The 22,088-nt window shown below is 55.6% G+C and overlaps 1 protein-coding gene across 1 annotated transcript in view; it reads right to left on the reverse strand.

The window, feature by feature from the left end:
• Positions 1-20,664, reverse strand: part of LOC133357714 (inositol polyphosphate-4-phosphatase type I A-like) — a 42,338-nt gene extending 21,674 nt beyond the window's left edge. Inside the window, 11 exon segments of the mRNA XM_061575808.1 lie at positions 118-190; positions 625-715; positions 1,163-1,239; positions 2,716-2,826; positions 5,125-5,249; positions 6,157-6,474; positions 7,340-7,424; positions 7,790-7,854; positions 8,007-8,125; positions 18,071-18,110; positions 20,604-20,664. Coding sequence (XP_061431792.1) covers positions 118-190; positions 625-715; positions 1,163-1,239; positions 2,716-2,826; positions 5,125-5,249; positions 6,157-6,474; positions 7,340-7,424; positions 7,790-7,854; positions 8,007-8,124 — 1,063 coding nt within the window. The 5' untranslated portion in view covers position 8,125; positions 18,071-18,110; positions 20,604-20,664.
• Positions 20,665-22,088: the final 1,424 nt, after the last annotated feature.

A 22,088-nucleotide genomic window follows, 5' to 3' on the forward strand; every position in this document is an offset into this window, starting at 1 on the left:
GTTAGCGATGATGGCGATGATGACGATGATGGCGACGATGGCGACGGTGGTGACGGTGGTGACGGTGGTGATGATGGTGACGATGGTGACGATGGTGGTGGTGATGCCATCGCTCACTGGTCCTGAGGAACTCGTCATGGAGGAGGCTGTGGTAGCGCTTTGCTCGCCACTCGGGAATCCCACGGGGGCCCTGGACAGCGTTGGGATGGGGGGGGGGGCAGCGGGGGGGGGGGGGCAGCGGGGGGGGAGTCGTGGGCAGGGGGGGGCAGTGGAGGGGGGGGGGGGCAGCAGAGGGGGGGAGCAGGGGGGTAAGTGGTAATGAATTTGTATCACTGCAGTGTGGATACACAGTGATGGGGCTGGTGTATGGGGTATGGGTTGTGGGGTAGTGGTAGGGGTGTGGGGGTAAAGATAGGGGGGGTAGTGGCAGGGGTATGGGCTATGAGGGTAGAGAGAGGGGGGGGTAGGGGTGTGGGCTATGAGGAGTAGAGAGAGGGGGGGTGTGGGCTATGAGTAGAGAGAGGGGGGGGTAGGGGTATGGGCTATGAGGTGTAGCGAGAGGGGTATGGGCTATGAGTGTGGGCTATGAGTAGGGTCGTGATCCAATATCTCGTCCCCGCTCACCAGCAGTGGTGAGGAAGCCACCGTCTCCTCACCACTGTCGCTCGCCCAGCCTTGCAGCCTCACCTCACCAGCACTCACTCCCTGGTCCGATCTGCAGAGACAGAGACCCACACAGACTCACACAGAGAGCCATAGACTCACACAGAGAGACATAGACTCACACAGAGACCCATAGACTTACACAGAGGCTCACAGACTCACATTGAGACCCACAGACTCACACAGAGACCCATAGACTCACACAGAGACCCATAGACTCACACAGAGACCTAAAGACTCACACAGAGAGCCATAGACTCACATTGAGACCCATAGACTCACACAGAGACCCATAGACTCGCACAGAGAGCCATAGACTCACAGACACGGAGCTGTGGCTATGAGATGATGGTCTCACCCTGGTCACCAATGACTACGCAGGAAACAAGACCGCAACAGTGAAGAGGTCAGATCGGGGTCAGGATCAAGCCATGGTCAGGTCACGAGCGGCCAGCTCAAAGGGTCAGGGTCAGAGTGAGGTGGGTGGTGTTGAGCTCACTTCAAGGGGAGGCTGAGCTTGCCTCCGCCACGCAGAAGCTCCTCCACCGAACATTCCACCTTTCCCAGAACCTTCACCTGAGCACGACAAAGACAAATGTCCCCCGTGTAGCCTTAACAGACTGTTGGGGCAAGTGCTGTTTATTTTGTTTTTCAGGTAAGGCGCACTGAATTATGGGGTCGTCCATAAATGACGTCACGCACCTAGGGGGGGGGGGTTGAGAAATGTGACGTCACGTCATCAAAATGCGCAACTTTAAATAAATATAGACAACACGTTCTACTTAATTAAATAGACGTTTTAATAAATGTTTTCTCCTACAACATCAGAGTGCAGCGCCACATTAAATGCGCACTACAATGACAATAGTTTAAAGCGATTTGAAGCATGTTTTATTTTTTGGGGGTGGGGGGGCAGAGATTTGTGACGTCATATTGAGGGGGGGGTCTGACTTTTTGTGACGCCGTGTGACGAGAGAGAGGGGGGGGGTCAAAACTCGTCCAAAATCACGTGACGTCACTTATGGACGGCCCCTATAGAGATTTTTTTCAGGAGCAACCAGGCCACAAATGATCTCTCAGCAGGGTGGTTGATATCATCATCATCATCGCGTGGAAGTGTACAACAGCAGCCAACCACTCCAAACACCATTGGAACCTCATTTGCCGGTAAAAAAATATACCACTGCAGGTATTGTGGTCTATGCAAACATGACTCCTTGTAAAAAAGGTGTCAGTTTTGTTGCCAGATAGAAGGGTAAAAAAAAATTATCATATGTTTTACTGGCAAATGAGGTACCAATGGTGTAAATGTTTACCCCGAGCTCTCATACTCTGATGGTGCATTGTCTTTGAGTTGTGCGCCTTTTGGCGTCATCTGGTCCAACACCATGTGAGACTAGGCTATAAGGAAAGCTGTCTCGGGTGTGGACCAATCAACTTCAAGGACAGTGCACATTATCAGAGTTGTGTTTTTTGTTTGCATTATGACTGCAGGTATTGTGGTCTATACTCCAACCACGTGACGTTGATTCTAAATGTGGAGGGGAAAACCGGAGGACCTGGAGATAAAACCACGCGACCTCGGTGAGAGAGAGAGAGACACCGCAAACTCCAAATCTACAGCAGAGGTCGCAACCGGGTACCCGATACCCGTACCCTACCCGATACCCGGCTACCCGTACCCGGCCAGGTACGGGTACGGGTAGACTGTGAGTCACTGGTGAGTCACCGTTTGTCACTCATTTCCCAACGTCTTGTCTCTTCTCACAATTCAAGTTCCTAGAATCAACCCACCCGCGCCTGAACATGGCTTCATCCCAGAGGTCGCAATCAGGTACCCGATACCCGTACCCTACCTGTACCCGGCCGGGTACGGGTACGGGTACGGCCGGGTACGGGTACGGGTACCCGTTTGTGACCCTGGTGCGGCTGGGTACGGGTACGAGTAAGGAATCAAAACCCGTTTGCGACCTCTGATCTACAGTCAGTGATATCCAACTCGTTTTCGAGTTGGGTGTCCAAGTGCGGTGCCAGGGTGCGGTGCTCCCTCACTCCGTCGGGGCCACTCCGATCGCGGGAGTCGCACACCGAGACGCAGATCCTCAGCGGGCGCGGAGCGGGGAAGAACGCGGCGCTCACCAGGAACTCGGGCGCACACGTCGCCTGCACCCGCCACACCGCGCCGTGTACACTCACCATACACACCCATACCATACACACACACACACTCACCATACACACACACACCATACACACTGCAACGTGTACACTCACCGTACACACCCATACCGTACACACTCACCATACACACCCATACCATGTATACTCACCGTACACACCCACACCATACACACTGCAACGTGTACACTCACCATACACACCCACACCATGTACACTCACCATACACACCCACACCATACACCGCGCATCGTGTACACTCACCATACACACCCACACCATGTATACTCACCATACACACACACCCACACCATACACACCGCATCGTGTACACTCACCGTACACACCCACACCATGTACACACCATACACACCCACACCGTACACATTCACCATACACACCCACACCATGTACACACCATACACACCCACACCGTACACATTCACCATACACACCCACACCATGTACACTCACCATACACACCCATACCATACACACTCACCATTCACACCCATACCATGTATACTCACCATACACCCACACTCACCATACACACCCATACCATGTATACTCACCATACACACCCACATCATACACACTGCAACGTGTACACTCACCATACACACCCATACCATGTATACTCACCATACACACCCACACCATACACACTGCAACGTGTACACTCACCGTACACACCCATACTGTGCGTACTCACCATAAACACCGCACCGTGTACACTCACCATACACACCACACCGGACACACAAACCATGTACAGCAAGTAGATCGAGTGTGGTGCATGGTGCTGGGTGTACAGTGTGCGGTGTGGGATATGCAAAGATGCAGTGGAGTGCATTAATTCTAGATTTGAAGCTTTCGTGACTGCAATGATTCATATTCTTAGGTTTTTTCGGTAAAGTCACGTAGGTAAAAACATTAAAAAGTAAAATAAAATAAAAAAAATCACGACGTTTCGGAGGCAACACAAGCTTCCGTCTTCAGGTGGTACCGTCACAGCCACGACAGCTGTATCAAGTAAATGAGAGATTGCTACATTGGAGAAACGAAACGTCATGTTTCTGATCGTGTCCGCGAGCACAAGTCAGATCTGAAACACGGCAGAACTGATTCTTCGGCCATTGCCGATCATTGCTACAACTCGGTGGGCTCTCATGAAATTGTATTTTCCGAGACCAAGGTTCTCTGCAAACCTCCTGGCTACCATCAAAGGTTTGTACACGAAGCCATACAAATATACAAACACAGACATAATTTCAACCGTGATGACGGTTACAAACTGAGTAATCATTGGAAAGATGTGATTAACCATGCAAAAAAGATTTAACTACACTTATTCGCCAATCTTATTTGACAGACAACCACTACTGTTTTACCATGTTTAGTGGTGGTCTCCCTGTCACAGGTTGAGTCACAAACCGCACCTTTCCATAACAAAGGCTCAGCTTTAAGCCTCTAAGCCTCACCTTACCATATTAATAAAAAGTATGCGGCCCTTGCCCCACCCCCTCTCCAACCATTATATAAACGGAGTGGTAGCTCTTGCAATCTCTCATTTACTTGATACAGCTGTCGTGGCTGTGACGGTACCACCTGAAGACGGAAGCTTGTGTTGCCTCTGAAACGTCGTGATTTTTTTTTTTATTTTACTTTTTAATGTTTTTACCTACGTGACTTTACCGAAAAAACCTAAGAATATGCAGTGGGGTGCCAGGCAAGGTTCGGTGAATGGTGCAGCAGTTCGTTGGGTGGTGTGGTGCTGCTTGGTGTGGTGTAATGCGGTGCGGTGTGTGGTGTACTGTGGTGTAGTGTGGCATAGTGTGGTGTGTGGTGCGGTGTAGTGCGGCGTGGTGTAGTGTGGTGTAGTGTGGTGCGTGGTGCAATGTGTGGTGTGGTGCTGCTTGATGTGGTGGAATGCGGTGCGGTGTGTGGTGTACTGTGGTGTAGTGTGGCATAGTGTGGTGTGTGGTGCGGTGTAGTGCGGCGTGGTGTGGCGTGGTGTAGTGTGGCATAGTGTGGTGTGTGGAGCGGTGTAGTGCGGCGTGGTGTTGGTGTAGTATGGTGTAGTGTAGTGCGGCGTGGTGTAGTGTAGTGCAGTGTGGTGCTGTGTGGAGTGCGGTGCGGCGTGGTGTAGTGTGGTGTAGTGCGACGTGGTGTAGTGTGGTGTAGTGTGGTGTAGTGTGGTGTGGTGTAGTGTGGTGTAGTGTAGTGCAGTGTGGTGCGGTGTGGCGTGCGGTGCGGCGTGTGTGTTGCGGTGTGCGGTGCCTCGATGGTCTCGGTGTGCGAGTGCAGCGTCCACGTCGGGTTGTGTGCTCGCCGGGAGTAGACGTAGACGCGGGCAAACGGGCTCGGGGGGCTGTCGCCTGGCCCGCACGGCAGCCCCCGGCAAGCTGAGCACACGGTGAGCACACACACACGGTGAGTACACGGTGAGTACACGGTGAGCACACGGTGAGTACACGGTGAGTACACACACACGGTGAGTACACGGTGAGTACACGGTGAGCACACGGTGAGTACACGGTGAGTACACGGTGAGCACACACACACGGTGAGTACACGGTGAGTACACGGTGAGCACACGGTGAGTACACGGTGAGTACACACACACGGTGAGTACACGGTGAGTACACGGTGAGCACACGGTGAGTACACGGTGAGTACACGGTGAGCACACACACACGGTGAGTACACGGTGAGTACACGGTGAGCACACGGTGAGTACACGGTGAGTACACACACACGGTGAGTACACGGTGAGTACACGGTGAGCACACGGTGAGTACACGGTGAGCACACACACACGGTGAGTACACGGTGAGTACACGGTGAGCACACGGTGAGTACACGGTGAGTACACACACACGGTGAGTACACGGTGAGTACACGGTGAGCACACGGTGAGTACACGGTGAGTACACGGTGAGCACACACACACGGTGAGTACACGGTGAGTACACGGTGAGTACACGGTGAGTACACGGTGAGTACACGGTGAGTACACACACACGGTGAGTGGACACACTACACACACACACGGTGAGAACACACACGGTGAGTACACACACGGTGAGTACATGGTGAGTACACACACACGGTGAGTGGACACACTACACACACACACACACGGTGAGTACACGGTGAGTACACGGTGAGTACACGGTGAGTACACGGTGAGTACACACACACGGTGAGTGGACACACTACACACACACACGGTGAGTACACACACACACACGGTGAGTACACACACGGCGAGTACGCACGCCCGCCCGCCGCTAGTCCGTGCCAACTCACCGATGCTCAACTCCAGCGCCGGGTTGCCGCCCTCCCGGGGGCCGGGGGGGTGCGGGGTGCTGGGGATGCCGGGGGGGTGCGGGGTGCCGGTGGTGCCGGGGGGGTGCGGGGTGCCGGTGGTGCCGGGGGGGTGCGGGGTGCTGGGGGTGCCGGGAGCCCGAGGGTCGAGGCCGCGTAGGCCGGAGATGGCCGCGCGGAGCGCCGCCACGCGGCCCGCCAGGGCCTCGGCGCCGGCGCGGCCCAGCGCGCGGCTCCAAGCGTCGCGCTCCGAGCGGCCGGAGACCTCCAGGTACAGAGACACCCCGGGGCCTGGGAAACCTGTGGGGGCAGCGGGGGGCAGAGGGGTGTGGGGGTGAGTGGGGGGAGACAGTCGAGATCACGCTCAGCCACTTACCTACCCCGCTCACTACCCACTAATCTACCCCGCTCACTACCCACTCACCTACCCCGCTCACTACCCACTCACCTACCCGCTCACTCTCACGCTCAGCCACTCACCTACCCCGCTCACTCTCACGCTCAGCCACCCACCCACTCTTCTTGGTTCTTTCGGTAAAGTCATGTAGAAGGGAAGTAATAAAATAATAAAAATAAAACATAATAAAAACCAAGAAGATGAATCCCTGCAGTCACGAAAGCTTTAAATCGAAACACCCACCCACTCTCTCACTACCCACTCACCTACTCACTCATGCACTCACTCAGCCACTCACCAACTCACCCACCCACTCACCAGACTGCAAGTCACCTCACTCCTCTCTCTGTTTTTCCCCCTCGCTCTGCTCCACTCTGGAATCCCCTCCTCCCATCATCATCATCACCATCACCACCACCATCATCACCAACATCATCACCATCATCACCACCACCACCACCATCATCTCTCTACCTCCCCCCCCGCCCAAGTTCTTACCCCAACAACAATAACCTCGCTCAACTCTAGACCCACATTCACAACTCTCACCCATTACAACTTTGATGTTAGTGCTGGTTGCTGCTGCCCACTTGGCATCTTGTAAATCGTGGGCTCTCAGAAACTGCGTTTAAGAAACGATCCCCGCCGAGACGCAGGAAATGCCGTCGCCACCGCGCCTCTTTCGAGAGCGACCCCGGGCCGTGCGCACACACACGCGGGCAACAGCGATGATGGATGTGGTGTGCCGGGCACGGCGTGCTCACTCACTGATGGTGAGGCCGCAGTTCGTTCCATCGTTGTCCGTACAAATAACGCACCTCTCCAACACCACCACCTCATCCGCGTCCGACTCCTTCGCACACACAAACGCGCAACACGCACGCTGAGTAGCGGCGGCGGCGGTGGTGGTGGCTACGCTGCTGCACTGTTTGTGATCCGGCGCTGTCGAGGCGGCCGCAGCAGCAGCAGCAACAGCAGCAGCAACAGCAGCTGCAGCAGCAGCCGCAACAGCAGCAGCCGCAGCAGCAGCAGCAGCAGCAGCGAGGGTTGATGGATCACTCGCAGACGTTGTGTGAAACTCCCCCCCCCTTCCCCCGTGGGTGCAACCCAAACGACCCTGACAATGTGGCGATGCCCCCCATAACCAAATGAACTCGCTACCCAATTAGCGCACCACTCATTGACCCCTCCCCCCCCCCCCACCGGCGTGGAGGTCACCTTGTCACGTGACTTGAGCAGGAACAGAAGGTTCCCTCTGAGACGGCCCCAGCGCTCCGAGAGAACTGCACGTGTACACACACACAGCAACAACAACAACAACCATTCGCCACCAAGTGACGGTGATGTCACGATGGAGGGGGATGGGAGCAGGGGGGTGGAGAACAAGGGGGTAACCAGCATGGACATCTGCATGAAGACGAGTCCAGATCCATACCTGGCCGTCGGTGAAGGAGGCTTCCTGGGGGGACGTTCCCCACGAAGAGCTTTCCCTCCCGCTGGAAGCCGCGAGGCTGCCTTGCCAGCCAGGACAGCTCCTTCCCGTTGTAGCGCATCCTCCTCAAGGAAGAGGGAAAGAGGAGGAGGAAGGGGAGGAGGAACAGAGGTCGCAACCGGGTACCCGATACCCGTACCCTACCCGATACCCGGCTACCCGTCCCCAGCCGGGTACGGGTAGCCGTTTGCGACCCTGGTGCGGCCAGGTACGGGTACGGCTAAGGAATCAAAACCCGTTTGAGACCTCTGAGTAGGAATCAGCACCCCCGGCGCAGGCGACAGCACCAGCTGGTGGCAGGGCTCGGCAAACAGAGTAACAAGAGGTGGTGGCGGCATTATTTTTCCGAATTCGGTGGAAAAAACTAAAACTCGCAAAGTTCTAGGAGCCGCAATGCACTGCGCTGGTGGATACCAGGTGGCGGTTCTCAACAAATAACGTCACGGATCAGTCCTTAGGGAGGTGCATTCGGATCCAATCCCCCCCTGACCCTCCCTGAGCTAGTGTCGCAATAGCAGCAGCAGCATAGGTATCACAATCATTTAGTATCACGATTCGTAATCAGATTCGGTTTTTTGTTTGGGTCAGATCGCCTGAGCCAGAGAAAAGCGTTTAACTCGCAGACTTTCGCGACAGATGTTGTCCGTAAGAGGGGTTTTTTTTTTGGGGTCAGATCAAATCACGTAAATATATAAATGCGTCGTTAAATCCGCCACCACCCGACACAGCCAATTAGTATAGGTCATTATTTAATGTTTTATTTTTATTATTTTATTATTTCCCTTCTACGTGACTTTACCGAAAGAACCAAGAAGATAGTATAGATTTCGATTTAAAGCTTTCGTGACTGCAGGGATTCATCTTCTTGGTTCTTTCGGTAAAGTCACGTAGAATGGAAATAATAAAATAATACAAATAAAACATAAAATAATTCTCACGACGTTTCGGCCACAACGTAAGCAGCCGTCCTCAGGTGAAGAACAGAATGACCATTCAGACGCTGTCTTCCCGACAGACCTGTTCTTCACCTGAGGACGGCTGCTTGCGTTGTGGCCGAAACGTCGTGAGAATTATTTAATGTTTTATTTGTATTATTTGTATTATTTCCCTTCTACGTGACTTTACCGAAAGAACCAAGAAGAAGATAGTATAGGTTTGTCACGTAAACTAAATATGCCAATTCGTTACTAGTGTAGGGACGTTGGAGAGAGGGCCGTTATGCATGGCAGCCTATGGGAAAGAAACACAGTGGGCGGGGCTACGTGTGTGCACAGGGAGATGCCCTCTGCGACGTCCGAGCCAGACACCCTGGGGGGGGGCTGGTTCGGCGTTACGATCCCCCGGGGCCCCACCCCTCAAGGAGGGTTGGGTATAAAAAGGGGTCGTTATATGGGCTTAGTCAGTTATGTTATAGTTAAGCTAAGAAGTCGGAAGACGTCGTAGCTAGAGCCCTGGACTCCCCCTGATCGCCGCCCTTATCAGGGCCCCACGGGATCAGGCTCGAGCCAGTGGCGTGGTCCCGTGAACCAGAGCCAGTGCTCTGGGACTCCGGGTACCGAGCCCGATTACCAGTGTCGGGCCAGACAGCCTCCCCTAGCTCTTAGTGGAGGACTCAGGGGATAGGCTATGGATAGCTAGGGGTATTCCCTGAGTTATACGGGTGAGGGGGCCGCTACCCCCTCTAGGGCTGTCCTGTACTGGCAACTTGTTAAATAAATATACGTGTGCCTCAACTCCGTTGTCAAGCGTCCTCGACGGGTACTTCATCTGGCGTCAGAAGTGGTAAAAATGGAAACGCGCCATACAGCTCGGACCAGGGTACCACAAGAGGAGGACGCCGCGGAGATCGCCGAGCCCGAGACAGAGCAACAAGATGGGGTGCAGCCGGAGCCTGGCGCCTTCTCACCGGGACGTCAGCATGGAGAGGGGCCGCAGCCAGATGCACTACGACTGGCTCACGAACGGCTGGCGGAGCTACTTTATGCCGCTGCCGCCACACTGGAAGGCATTACGCGGTTGGGGGCTGGTGGTCCACCGCAGGGCGAGGAGAACCGGCGGCCGGAGCACTTTCCCGCCATTTCAGCGACTTCACAATTTGAATTTCCCGCCATGGACGCCGCGGCTGTTCGGGGCGTGGCCAGCTTAGACATCGGCTCCGACATCGCCGTCGCCGGGGCTGCAGCGTCATCGCAGCCGAAGGATGCGTCATCGCTGCCGCGACAGGCGATGCCATCGGCCAGTCGCGCCGAGGCACCGCCAAAGGGAGGTGAAAGCAACCTGCGGGAGTCCACATCGACCGCTGCGCTTCACCAAAGGCTGCCCCCGCTGAAGGAATTCATCGGTGCGGAGGGTGACTGGGGCGGCTTCCGGCGACGCTTCCTCGCCCATCAGGAGATGGCGCGGTGGTCCGACGAGGAGGCCCTTTGCGCGCTGCCGGCGCTCCTCGATGGGGACGCGCTCGCCGCACTCACGTCGGCGCCAAAAGAGAAGCGGGCTACACTACCAATGGCGCTACAGCTGCTGGCCGGGGTCTATGGACCTTCAGCCGAATGCCGTCAGCAGTTCTACGATCGCAGGCGGGGTGAAAAAGAGTCGCCTCTGGCTTTCCGGACAAGTCTTCTGGCGCTGGCAAAAACAGCCTTTCCCCGCATGGACGACGACGGCGTGGACGCAATGGTCGCGGAGAAGATCCTCCTCTTGGCGGACGACCTCGACATCGTCGTCATCGCACAAGGGGATGCAGAAATGACCTCCCTCCAGGCTGCGCGACTCCTCCACGCCAACCTTCTGCAGCAGCGGCGAAAGGCAAACAGGGCATCGGCTGGGCGTGCGGTGGCTGCAGCCACCCTTCCGTCAGAAGAACTTTATGCCGTCGACCATCGACGGCAACAGACGACGGGGGCGCGGCCGGGTCGGGACGGGCCGAGGCGTTTCGACCGTCCATCGTCTCCATCGGCGCTCCCGCGGTGCTTCAACTGCGGCATCCGGGGCCATGTCGCCTCGGGGTGCCGTTCTCCTCGACAGCGGGGGACGACGCCTCGACAGGACGCCGGCCCTCCTCTTCCTCCTCCCAAGCTCCAGCACCATGATCCGGCGAGTCGCGGCACCTCACATGTTTGGCCAACGCACCCACCTGTCGCACACTCTCGCACCGTAACGAACGGGGGGCCGGTGGGGCGCTGCGATGGACCGGCGCGGATCACTGCGGGGACTCAAATCGAGCCCGAGCGGTGGTCCGTGTTGGCCCATCGCGTGGTGGCCGCGGCGTCGGGATCGTCGGCCGTGGTCGGTTACATTGATGGGGTGGAGGTACGCATCATAGTCGATACAGGGGCATCGGCGACAATTATTTCGGAACTAATTTACAATATTCTACCGGTGCAGAGCCGTCCTTTGCTACCGGTTAATGTCCCTTTCTATGCCGCTAACGGGGGCTCTCTCGGCATCGTGGGACAGATTCGAGCGCAAATTTCTATCGGGGACATCAAATTGTCGGGGCCGATTTTTGTCTCCTCCTCACTGGCAGTTCCGTGCCTGCTGGGGACGGACTTCTTGGGCAGGATGCCAATTCGTATTTTGATCGACCAAGGATGCATTGAGCTTCCGTCGGGGCGACGTATGGCGTTCCTGCCTTCCCCTGTAGCGACTCGGACGGCGTTCGCGACGGTACCGGCGTTCGTCGTAAAAACAGTGCGTGTGCCGCCGGGGGCACAAATGCTGGTACCTCTTAAACTTCGTAGGCCCTTCGCTAAGGGTGTTGGGGATCAGGGTGTTGTGCTGGGGCCGTCTAGGGCCGGGGTTAATGGGCCTCATTTAATTCCGGCCCAGACCATCGTAAGGGGGGACGAGGATCCCTTCATCGCGGTCCTCAATGTCGGGTCGCAGACAGTAGTGGTTCCCCAAGGGACTGTGCTCGCTCACGCGACGCCGGTGCCCTGCGAGGAACCTGCCGTGAACCACATTGACACTGCTGCTCGGACGCACCCGCATTCGGACGGCGATGAAGGGTGGCTCGACGCGCTTTGTGCGGGATCGACGAACCTGTCCAATTTAGAGCGCCAACGGCTTAGATCGCTGCTAAAGGAATTTTCCGACGTTTTCAGTCGGAATAAATACGATTTGGGTTGTACTCACCTGCTGCGTCACCATATTGACACGGGTGACAGCGCGCCTATTCGCCAAAATCCTTTTCGGTTGAGTCCCGCCGAAAAGGACCATGTCAAATCGGCTGTCGATGACATGTTAGCCGCCGACATTATCTCTCCCTCTACCAGCCCTTGGGGAGCACCGATTGTCCTGGTTAAGAAACAGGATGGCTCGTTGCGGTTTTGCGTAGATTTCCGTCGCCTTAATAAGGTTTCGGTTGCCGACGCATACCCGCTCCCACGGATGGACGAATCGCTGGACGCCTTGGCGGGAGCGCGATTCTTCTCCACACTAGATTTACTTTCGGGATTCTGGCAGCTTCCTCTGGACGATGATTCGAAGCCTAAAACCGCTTTCCGTACACCGCACGGCCTGTTCCAATTCAACCGGTTGCCGATGGGCTTACACTCAGCGCCGGCAACCTTCCAGCGGTTGATGGAATTGGTTTTGGCTGGATTGCAATGGGAATCGTGCCTGATTTATTTGGATGACGTAATTGTTTTTGGAAGAACCTTTGACGAACATCTCCAGAGGCTGCGGGCGGTTTTCCAAAGGATGCGGGCTGCTAATTTGAAATTTAAGCCCCAAAAATGCTATTTGTTTCGCGAGTCAGTGCGTTATTTGGGGCACATCGTGGGGCGCTCGGGTATTGCTACCGATCCCGCCAAAACGCAGTGTGTCAGCTCCTGGCCAATTCCGACCTCGGTGGGGGAGGTGAGGAGTTTTATTGGCTTCGCTTCATATTACCGACGGTTCGTCGCTAATTTTGCTACAATTGCCAAACCCCTACATGCTTTGACATCAAAAGGGGTTCGGTTCCACTGGGGTCGGGATGAGGAAGTAGCTTTCTGCTCCCTTCGGGATGCATTGGTGAAGGCTCCTCCTTTGACTTACCCCGATTTTTCGAGGCCGTTTTTGCTCGACACCGACGCGAGCAACACAGGTATCGGAGGCGTGCTTTCCCAGGTGGTTGATGGCGTGGAACGGGTGGTTGCGTACGGCAGTCGGGTGTTGTCTCCAGCGGAGCAAAAATATTGTGTCACCCGTAGAGAACTGTTGGCAATTGTTTTCTTCATCCAACAGTACCGCCCATATCTGTACGGTCAGCATTTCACTGTCCGTACGGATCATGCGGCACTGCAGTACGCCCTGAAGGTTCAACAGCCATCGGGACAATTGTCCCGATGGCTGGAGGTCCTCCAGGATTTCGATTTTGACACCACCTATCGTAAGGGCATTCGCCACACAAATGCGGACGCTCTGTCGCGCATGCCAACCACCTCCGAATGCGCATGCCTCCTGGGGTCGGGGCGTTGCAAGCCAGCTGGGGACATGACGGTTCCAGTCCTGGCGGCCGCCGCCGATGTTGACACATCGCTCCCCGATGAGATCGGGAAACAGGGAAGGGATTCCCTGCTTGGGTTGCCTGTGATTGAGTGGGGACGCCTCCAGATGGAGGACGCCTCCCTCCTCGCGCTGCGTCGTCGCGCCAGGGAGAGGGGGTGTGGGACGGGTGATGCCGACAATTGGGAAATACACGCGGGCTTGCTCATGCATTGGGACGGTAAATCCCACCGTCACCGGCTGGTAGTTCCTGCGGGGTTACGGGGTAAGGTGGTGTGGGCTGCTCATGAGCGCCTCCTCCACCTGGGTACCCAAAAGACCCTCGCCTCGCTCCAGCTGGATTTTTTTTGGCCGGGCATGACACGGGATGTCACGGATCTCCTGGCAGCATGCCCCCGGTGTGCGCAACGCAAACCACCAGCTCGGGAGTCGAACCCGCCGTTGCAGTCCATCACAGTCTCCAGGGTGAACGAACTCGTAGCGTTGGATATCCTGGGGCCGTTTCCCGCCACCCCTAGGGGCAATAGATATTTGCTAACAGGGGTCGAATACTTCACACGCTGGCCTATGGCCTGGCCCCTGGCAAATCAGTCGGCAGCAGCCATCGTGGACGCCTTTGTCCAAGGCTACGTCATGGACAAAGGTGCTCCGGAGCGGCTGCTGACCGACCAGGGTAAAAATTTTTCCGGGAACCTCCTCAAACAAGTCTGTGATCTCCTAGGTACAAAGAAGATTCGTACCTCTCCCTATCACCCACAAACTGACGGGATGGTCGAGCGTCTGCATCGTACCATCACGTCTATGTTGTCGCACCTGGTTTCGGAGTCACAGACCAATTGGGACTTGCAAATTCAAGGGGTCCTGGCAGCATATCGATTGGCCCCCCATGCTGCCACGGGATTTTCACCCTTCTTTCTCATGTATGGTCGCGAACATGACCCACCTGTTCGGGCACAGCTGCAGATCCCCGCGCCTCTAGGTAAAATTAAATTGGACGAGCACGTTAAATTTAACCTTCAAAAGCTAACTGAGGCGCGGGATGCTGCCATGCTCAATTCCCGCATGCGCCAAAAGGCGAATGAGCGCCTCAGACTTGCGCGCGCGCACGTGCTGCAGTGGAAGCCAGGGGACAGGGCATGGCTGCACTGTCCCCAGGTACCGCTTGCGACCTCCTCGAAACTGGTACGGCCATGGCGGGGCCCCGTCGAGGTGGTCGAGGTTTTGCGACCGCAGTGCGTTCGTATCAAGTGGGGGAGGCGCCGGTGGTTCGTTCACCCCTCTAGACTAAAACCCTTCGTTGCGGTGCGGGACTCTGCTCCACACGCGCAGGGCCAAGCATGTGAGGGGTCGACCGACCCGGAGGGTCCGCCTCTGTTGATCTCACCTGACGTCTTGCCGGTTGCCCCGCCCCCAGGTTCTCCCGGAATGACGGGCTCGCGCACATCCCTCACGGGGGATGCCGAGGGTCCCGCCACTCCAATTGCGGACTCTCCTCGGATGGGACAGCGGCCACCGAATGGTCCTCCATCTGAGGTTGGCCCTTGTGACGGGCCTGCGGCAAGGACGCGCGCTAAAATGCGCAGACTCTTATAAAAACACTGGAACGCGAACAAGAGGTGAAAACGAAACGAAAATAAGAAGAAAATTTTTTTTATTTTTTTTGCGTTTTCTGGTACACTTTCGTGTGCTATTGTTGCTGGACGCTGCGTTCGTGTGGCGCTCTTGGCGCGTTGTTGTATTATGGCTGTGTGTGTGTGTGCGTCTTGTGTGCGTGTTGTGCGTGCGCTGAGGGTTCCGGGAAATGTACATATCTTGCCTCTACGGATTTCGTATTTATTCGGGGGGGGGGGCGCGTCGGTTTGTTCTCCCTTTAGGGGCATTGTTAGTGTTGTTGTTTAATTCTCGTTCTGTTAAATGGAAAAAAAATGGGGCACACACGGGGGGAGTCAAGGGGTAAAGATTCATTTGTTGAAATTGTTGCAGCCGGGACGGCTGCGAGCTATGCGGGGGGGAGTGATGTAGGGACGTTGGAGAGAGGGCCGTTATGCATGGCAGCCTATGGGAAAGAAACACAGTGGGCGGGGCTACGTGTGTGCACAGGGAGATGCCCTCTGCGACGTCCGAGCCAGACACCCTGGGGGGGGGCTGGTTCGGCGTTACGATCCCCCGGGGCCCCACCCCTCAAGGAGGGTTGGGTATAAAAAGGGGTCGTTATATGGGCTTAGTCAGTTATGTTATAGTTAAGCTAAGAAGTCGGAAGACGTCGTAGCTAGAGCCCTGGACTCCCCCTGATCGCCGCCCTTATCAGGGCCCCACGGGATCAGGCTCGAGCCAGTGGCGTGGTCCCGTGAACCAGAGCCAGTGCTCTGGGACTCCGGGTACCGAGCCCGATTACCAGTGTCGGGCCAGACAGCCTCCCCTAGCTCTTAGTGGAGGACTCAGGGGATAGGCTATGGATAGCTAGGGGTATTCCCTGAGTTATACGGGTGAGGGGGCCGCTACCCCCTCTAGGGCTGTCCTGTACTGGCAACTTGTTAAATAAATATACGTGTGCCTCAACTCCGTTGTCAAGCGTCCTCGACGGGTACTTCACTAGTTCAGCACTAACCGGTTGGGTGTTGGAGTACAAATTGGCCGATGAAGAAAAGTCTCCACGTGGTGAACAGATGTGGTCACTGTATCCATGTGACCTTTTTGCCAGTATCCACAAATGTTCTTGCTGCTGCTACTACCCAGGGGGCGATGTTGTTGCTGCTACTACCCAGGGGGCGATGTTGTTGCTGCTACTACCCAGGGGGCGATGTTGCTGCTGCTACTACCCAGGGGGCGATGTTGCTGCTGCTACTACCCAGGGGGCGATGTTGTTGCTGCTACTACCCAGGGGGCGATGTTGCTGCTGCTACTACCCAGGGGGCGATGTTGTTGCTGCTACTACCCAGGGGGCGATGTTGTTGCTGCTACTACCCAGGGGGCGATGTTGCTGCTGCTACTACCCAGGGGGCGATGTTGCTGCTACTACTCAGGGGGCGATGTTGCTGCTGCTACTACCCAGGGGGCGATGTTGCTGCTGCTACTACCCAGAGGGGGATGTTGTTGCTGCTACTACCCAGGGGGCGATGTTGCTGCTGCTACTACCCAGGGGGCGATGTTGTTGCTGCTACTACCCAGGGGGCGATGTTGCTGCTGCTACTACCCAGAGGGGAATGTTGCTGCTGCTACTACTCAGGGGGCGATGTTGTTGCTGCTACTACTCAGGGGGCGATGTTGCTGCTGCTACTACTCAGGGGGCGATGTTGCTGCTGCTACTACTCAGGGGGCGATGTTGCTGCTGCTACTACTCAGGGGGCGATGTTGCTGCTGCTACTACTCAGGGGGCGATGTTGCTGCTGCTACTACCCAGGGGGCGATGTTGCTGCTGCTACTACTCAGGGGGCGATGTTGTTGCTGCTACTACCCAGGGGGCGATGTTGTTGCTGCTACTACCCAGGGGGCGATGTTGTTGCTGCTACTACTCAGGGGGCGATGTTGTTGCTGCTACTACTCAGGGGGCGATGTTGCTGCTACTACTCAGGGGGCGATGTTGCTGCTGCTACTACCCAGGGGGCGATGTTGTTGCTGCTACTACTCAGGGGGCGATGTTGCTGCTGCTACTACCCAGGGGGCGATGTTGCTGCTGCTACTACTCAGGGGGCGATGTTGTTGCTGCTACTACTCAGGGGGCGATGTTGCTGCTGCTACTACCCAGGGGGCGATGTTGTTGCTGCTACTACCCAGGGGGCGATGTTGCTGATCCCAGCTGAGCGATTGGCAGATAGGTTTGTTGCAGCACTGCGTTTGTATAAAAACACACTTCCCATGCCAGCCGAGTTCAGTTCCGTAATTTCGCGGAAATTTAAGCGCGTGGAGTGAGAAGTGGCCGACAGCCTCAGAGCTCAGACACCCCCCGAGTCGAACCCTGCTGGGAACCTCGGTTCGAGCCCTGACTCTGGGTGTCTCTTTCTCTCTCTTAGGGGTTCACAATGGCCGTGTCAGAGACGTTGAGATGTCACAGCTGAGATCCTGGATTCCAAACCCATAGACTCACATGGAGTCCCATAGACTCACACATAGACCCATAGACTCACACATAGACTCACACATAGACCCATAGACTCACACATAGACTCACATAGAGTCCCATAGACTCACACATAGACTCACACAGAGACCCATAGACTCACACAGAGACCCACAGACTCAGAGACACATAGACTCACACAAAGACCCACAGACTCACACAAAGACCCATAGACTCAAACAAAGACCCACAGACTCACACAGAGACGTACATATTCACACATAGACCCATAGACTCACATAGAGACCCACAGACTCACACAGAGACCCATAGACTCACATAGAGACCCACAGACTCACACATAGACCCATAGACTCACATAGAGACCCACAGACTCGCACAAAGACTCGCAGACTTACACAGATACCCACAGACACATAGAGACTGAGTTTCGATTTACCGGATTCACAAGTGTGGTGGAGTTGATGGACTCCAGTGACCTGTTCACACACAGAGAGACCACATTAGCCTCCGTTTAGATACAGACACCTAAACAAATAAAGACAAAGATCCCCCAAGTGGCCTACACAGGCTGCTGGGGAAAGTGGCTAGTACCTATCCCCCCGGCCGCCTTTGTCTCCCCAGTGGCGATGTTTGCAAATCGCACCGGGTACTCATTTGAGGCTGAGTCGACCTAGGGGAGGCCCAGGACCGGTTCAGATAATCGTCACTGGCGTTGGTGGCCGTGAGCGGGAATCGAACTCGGGTCGCCGGGTTCGTAGTGCAGTGTAGCGCTAATCACTGCGCCACCGCTCCACTTGTACACCTGTACACACACTCACACCCGTACACACACTCACACCTGTACACACACTCACACCCGTACACACACTCACACCTGTACACACACACTCACACCTGTACACACATGTACACACACTCCCACCTGTACACACACTCACACTTGTACACACACTCACACTTGTACACACACACACACTCACACCTGTACACACACTCACACATGTACACACACTCACACCTGTACACACACTCACACCTATACACACACTCACACCTGTACACACACTCACACTTGTACACACACACTCACCCTTGTACACACACACACACTCACACCTGTACACACACTCACACATGTACACTCACACACCTGTACACACACACTCACACTTGTACACACACACTCACACCTGTACACACACACACACACCCTTGTATACACACACTCACACCTGTACACACACACTCACACTTGTACACACACTCACACCTGTACTCACACTCACACCTGTACACACACACCCTTGTACACACATACACACACTCACACTTGTACACACATACAGAGACTCACCACACTGGTACACACATACACACTTGTACACAAACTCACACTCGTACACACACTCACACTTGTACACAAACTCACACTTGTACACACACTCACACTTGTACACACACTCACACTTGTACACACATACAGAGACTCACACTCGTACACACACACTTGTACACACACACTTGTACACACACTCACACTTGTGCACACATACAGAGACTCACACTTGTACACACATACAGAGACTCACACTTGTACACACACTCGTAAATTCACCACCCTCGTACACACACACACACTTGTAAACTCGTACTGTGTACACACACTCACACTTGTACACACATAGAGACTCACACTCATACACACACTCACACTTGTACACACATACACACACTCACACTTGTACACACATACACACACTCACACTTGTACACACTCTCACACTTGTACACACATAGAGACTCACACTCGTACACACACTCACACTTGTACACACATACAGAGACTTACACTTGTACACACACTCACACTTGTACACACATACAGAGACTCACCACACGTACACACACTCACACTTGTACACACATACAGAGACTCACCACACGTACACACACTCACACTTGTACACACATACAGAGACTCACACTTGTACACACACTCACACTTGTACACACACTCACCCGTCGTACACACACACACTTGTACACACATACAGAGACTCACACTTGTACACACACTCACCCTCGTACACACTCACACTTGTACACACATACAGAGACTCACACTTGTACACACATACACACACTCACACTTGTACACACATACACACACTCACACTTGTACACACATACACACACTCACACTTGTACACACATACAGAGACTCACCAACCTCGTACACACACTCACACTTGTACACACACTCACACTCGTATACACCCTCACACTTGTACACACACTCACACTTGTACACACATACAGAGACTCACACTTGTGCACACATACAGAGACTCACACTTGTACACACATACACACACTCACACTTGTACACACACTCACACTCGTACACACATACAGAGACTCACCCTCGTACACACACTCACACTTGTACACACATACACACACTCACCCTCGTACACACACTCACACTTGTACACTCGTACACACGTACACACACTCACACTCGTACACACGTACACACACTCGTACACACACTCACACTCGTACACACACTCACACTTGTACACACACTCACACTCGTACACACACTCACACTTGTAAACTCACCACCCTCGTACACACACTCACACTCGTACACACACTTGTACACTCGTACACACACTAACACTTGTACACAAACTCACACTTGTACACAAACTCACACTTGTACACACACTCACACTTGTACACAAACTCACACTTGTACACACACTCACACTTGTACACACATACAGAGACTCACCACACTCGTACACACACTCACACTTGTACACACATACACACACTCACACTCGTACACACACTCACACTCGTACACACACTCACACTCGTACACACGTACACACACTCGTACACACTCACACTTGTACACACACTCACACTCGTACACACACTCACACTTGTAAACTCACCACTCTCGTACGCTCCCCGCCGCTTCGAGCTGGGCCCTCAGTTCCGTATCCAAACTCTCCCCCCTCACCCCTCCCCCCTCACCCCCCCTCACCCCTCCCCTCACCCCCCTCCCCTCACTCCCCTCACCCCGCTCACCCCCCTCCCCTCACCCCTCCCCCCTCACCCCTCACCCTCCCCTCACCCCTCCCCTCACCCCTCCCCTCACCCCTCCCCTCACCCCTCCCCTCACCCCTCCCCTCACCCCTCCCCTCACCCTCCCCTCACCCCTCCCTCACCCCCCTAACCCCTCACCCCCCCTCCCTCACTCCCCTCACCCCTCCCTTCACCCCGCTCACCCCCCTCCCCTCACCCCTCCCCCCTCACCCCTCACCCCTCCCCTCAAACCCCTCCCCCTCACCCCTCCCCTCACCCCTCCCCTCACCCCCTCCCCTCACCCCTCCCCTCACCCCTCCCCTCACCCCTCCCCTACCCCTCCCCCTCACCCCTCCTCACCCCTCCCCTCACCCCTCCCCTCCCCCACCCCTCCCCTCACCCTCCCCTCACCCTCCCCTCACCCCGTTCCCCTCACCCCTCACCCCTAACCCCTCACCCTCCCCTCACCCTTCACCCATCCCCTCACCCCCTCCCTCACTTCCTCTCTCACCCTCTACCCCCCCCTCACACCCCCCCCCCTCTTACTCACCCCCTCACGCTCACCCTCTCACACTCACCCCTCTCACTCACCCGCTTCCTCACCCCCTCACACTCACACCCCCCTCACACTCACCCTCTCACACTCACCCTCTCACTCACCCCCTCCCTCACAGCTCACTCACCCTCTCACACTCACCCCTCACACTCCCACCCCCCTCACTCACCCCCTCTCAGTCACCCCCTTCCTCACACTCACTCCCTCTCACTCACCCCTTCACACTCACCCGCTTCCTCACCCCCCTTGCTCACCCTCTCACACTCACCCCCTCACACTCACCCCCGCACACTCACCCCCTCACACTCACCCCCGCACACTCCCCCCCCCTCACACTCACCCCTCTCACTCACCCCCTCTCGCTCACCCCCTCTCCCCCTCTCACCCCTCTCACTGACCCCCTCTCACTCACCCCTCACACTCACCCACTTACTAGGGAGGGGGTGGGCTGGGTGGGGGGTGGGAGGGGTGGGGCAAGGTGGGGAGGGGCTGGGTGGGGAGGGTGGGGCTGGGTGGGGGGTGGGAGGGGTGGGGCTGGGTGGGGAGGGGCTGGTCACCCCGTGGTGCCCTTATAAAACTCAACGTTTAACCTACTCACGCCGGCTTGTGCCCGCCCTCACAGTCGAACATATTTGCAGAATACACCACGCCGCCGTTGACCCTGCAGGCCATTGACCGTTCCTACCAGCTCCCTCCACAGGAATGTGTTTTCTGGGACACTATTTTTTCCCAGGGGTGTACTTAAACTCCGCGACTGGGATACCAATCAATCCGAAATCGGTGCCACTCGCGATGT

Source organism: Lethenteron reissneri, chromosome 59, assembly GCF_015708825.2.
Source record: "Lethenteron reissneri isolate LAM-NWPU_2019-01 chromosome 59, ASM1570882v1, whole genome shotgun sequence".
NCBI lineage: Eukaryota > Metazoa > Chordata > Hyperoartia > Petromyzontiformes > Petromyzontidae > Lethenteron > Lethenteron reissneri.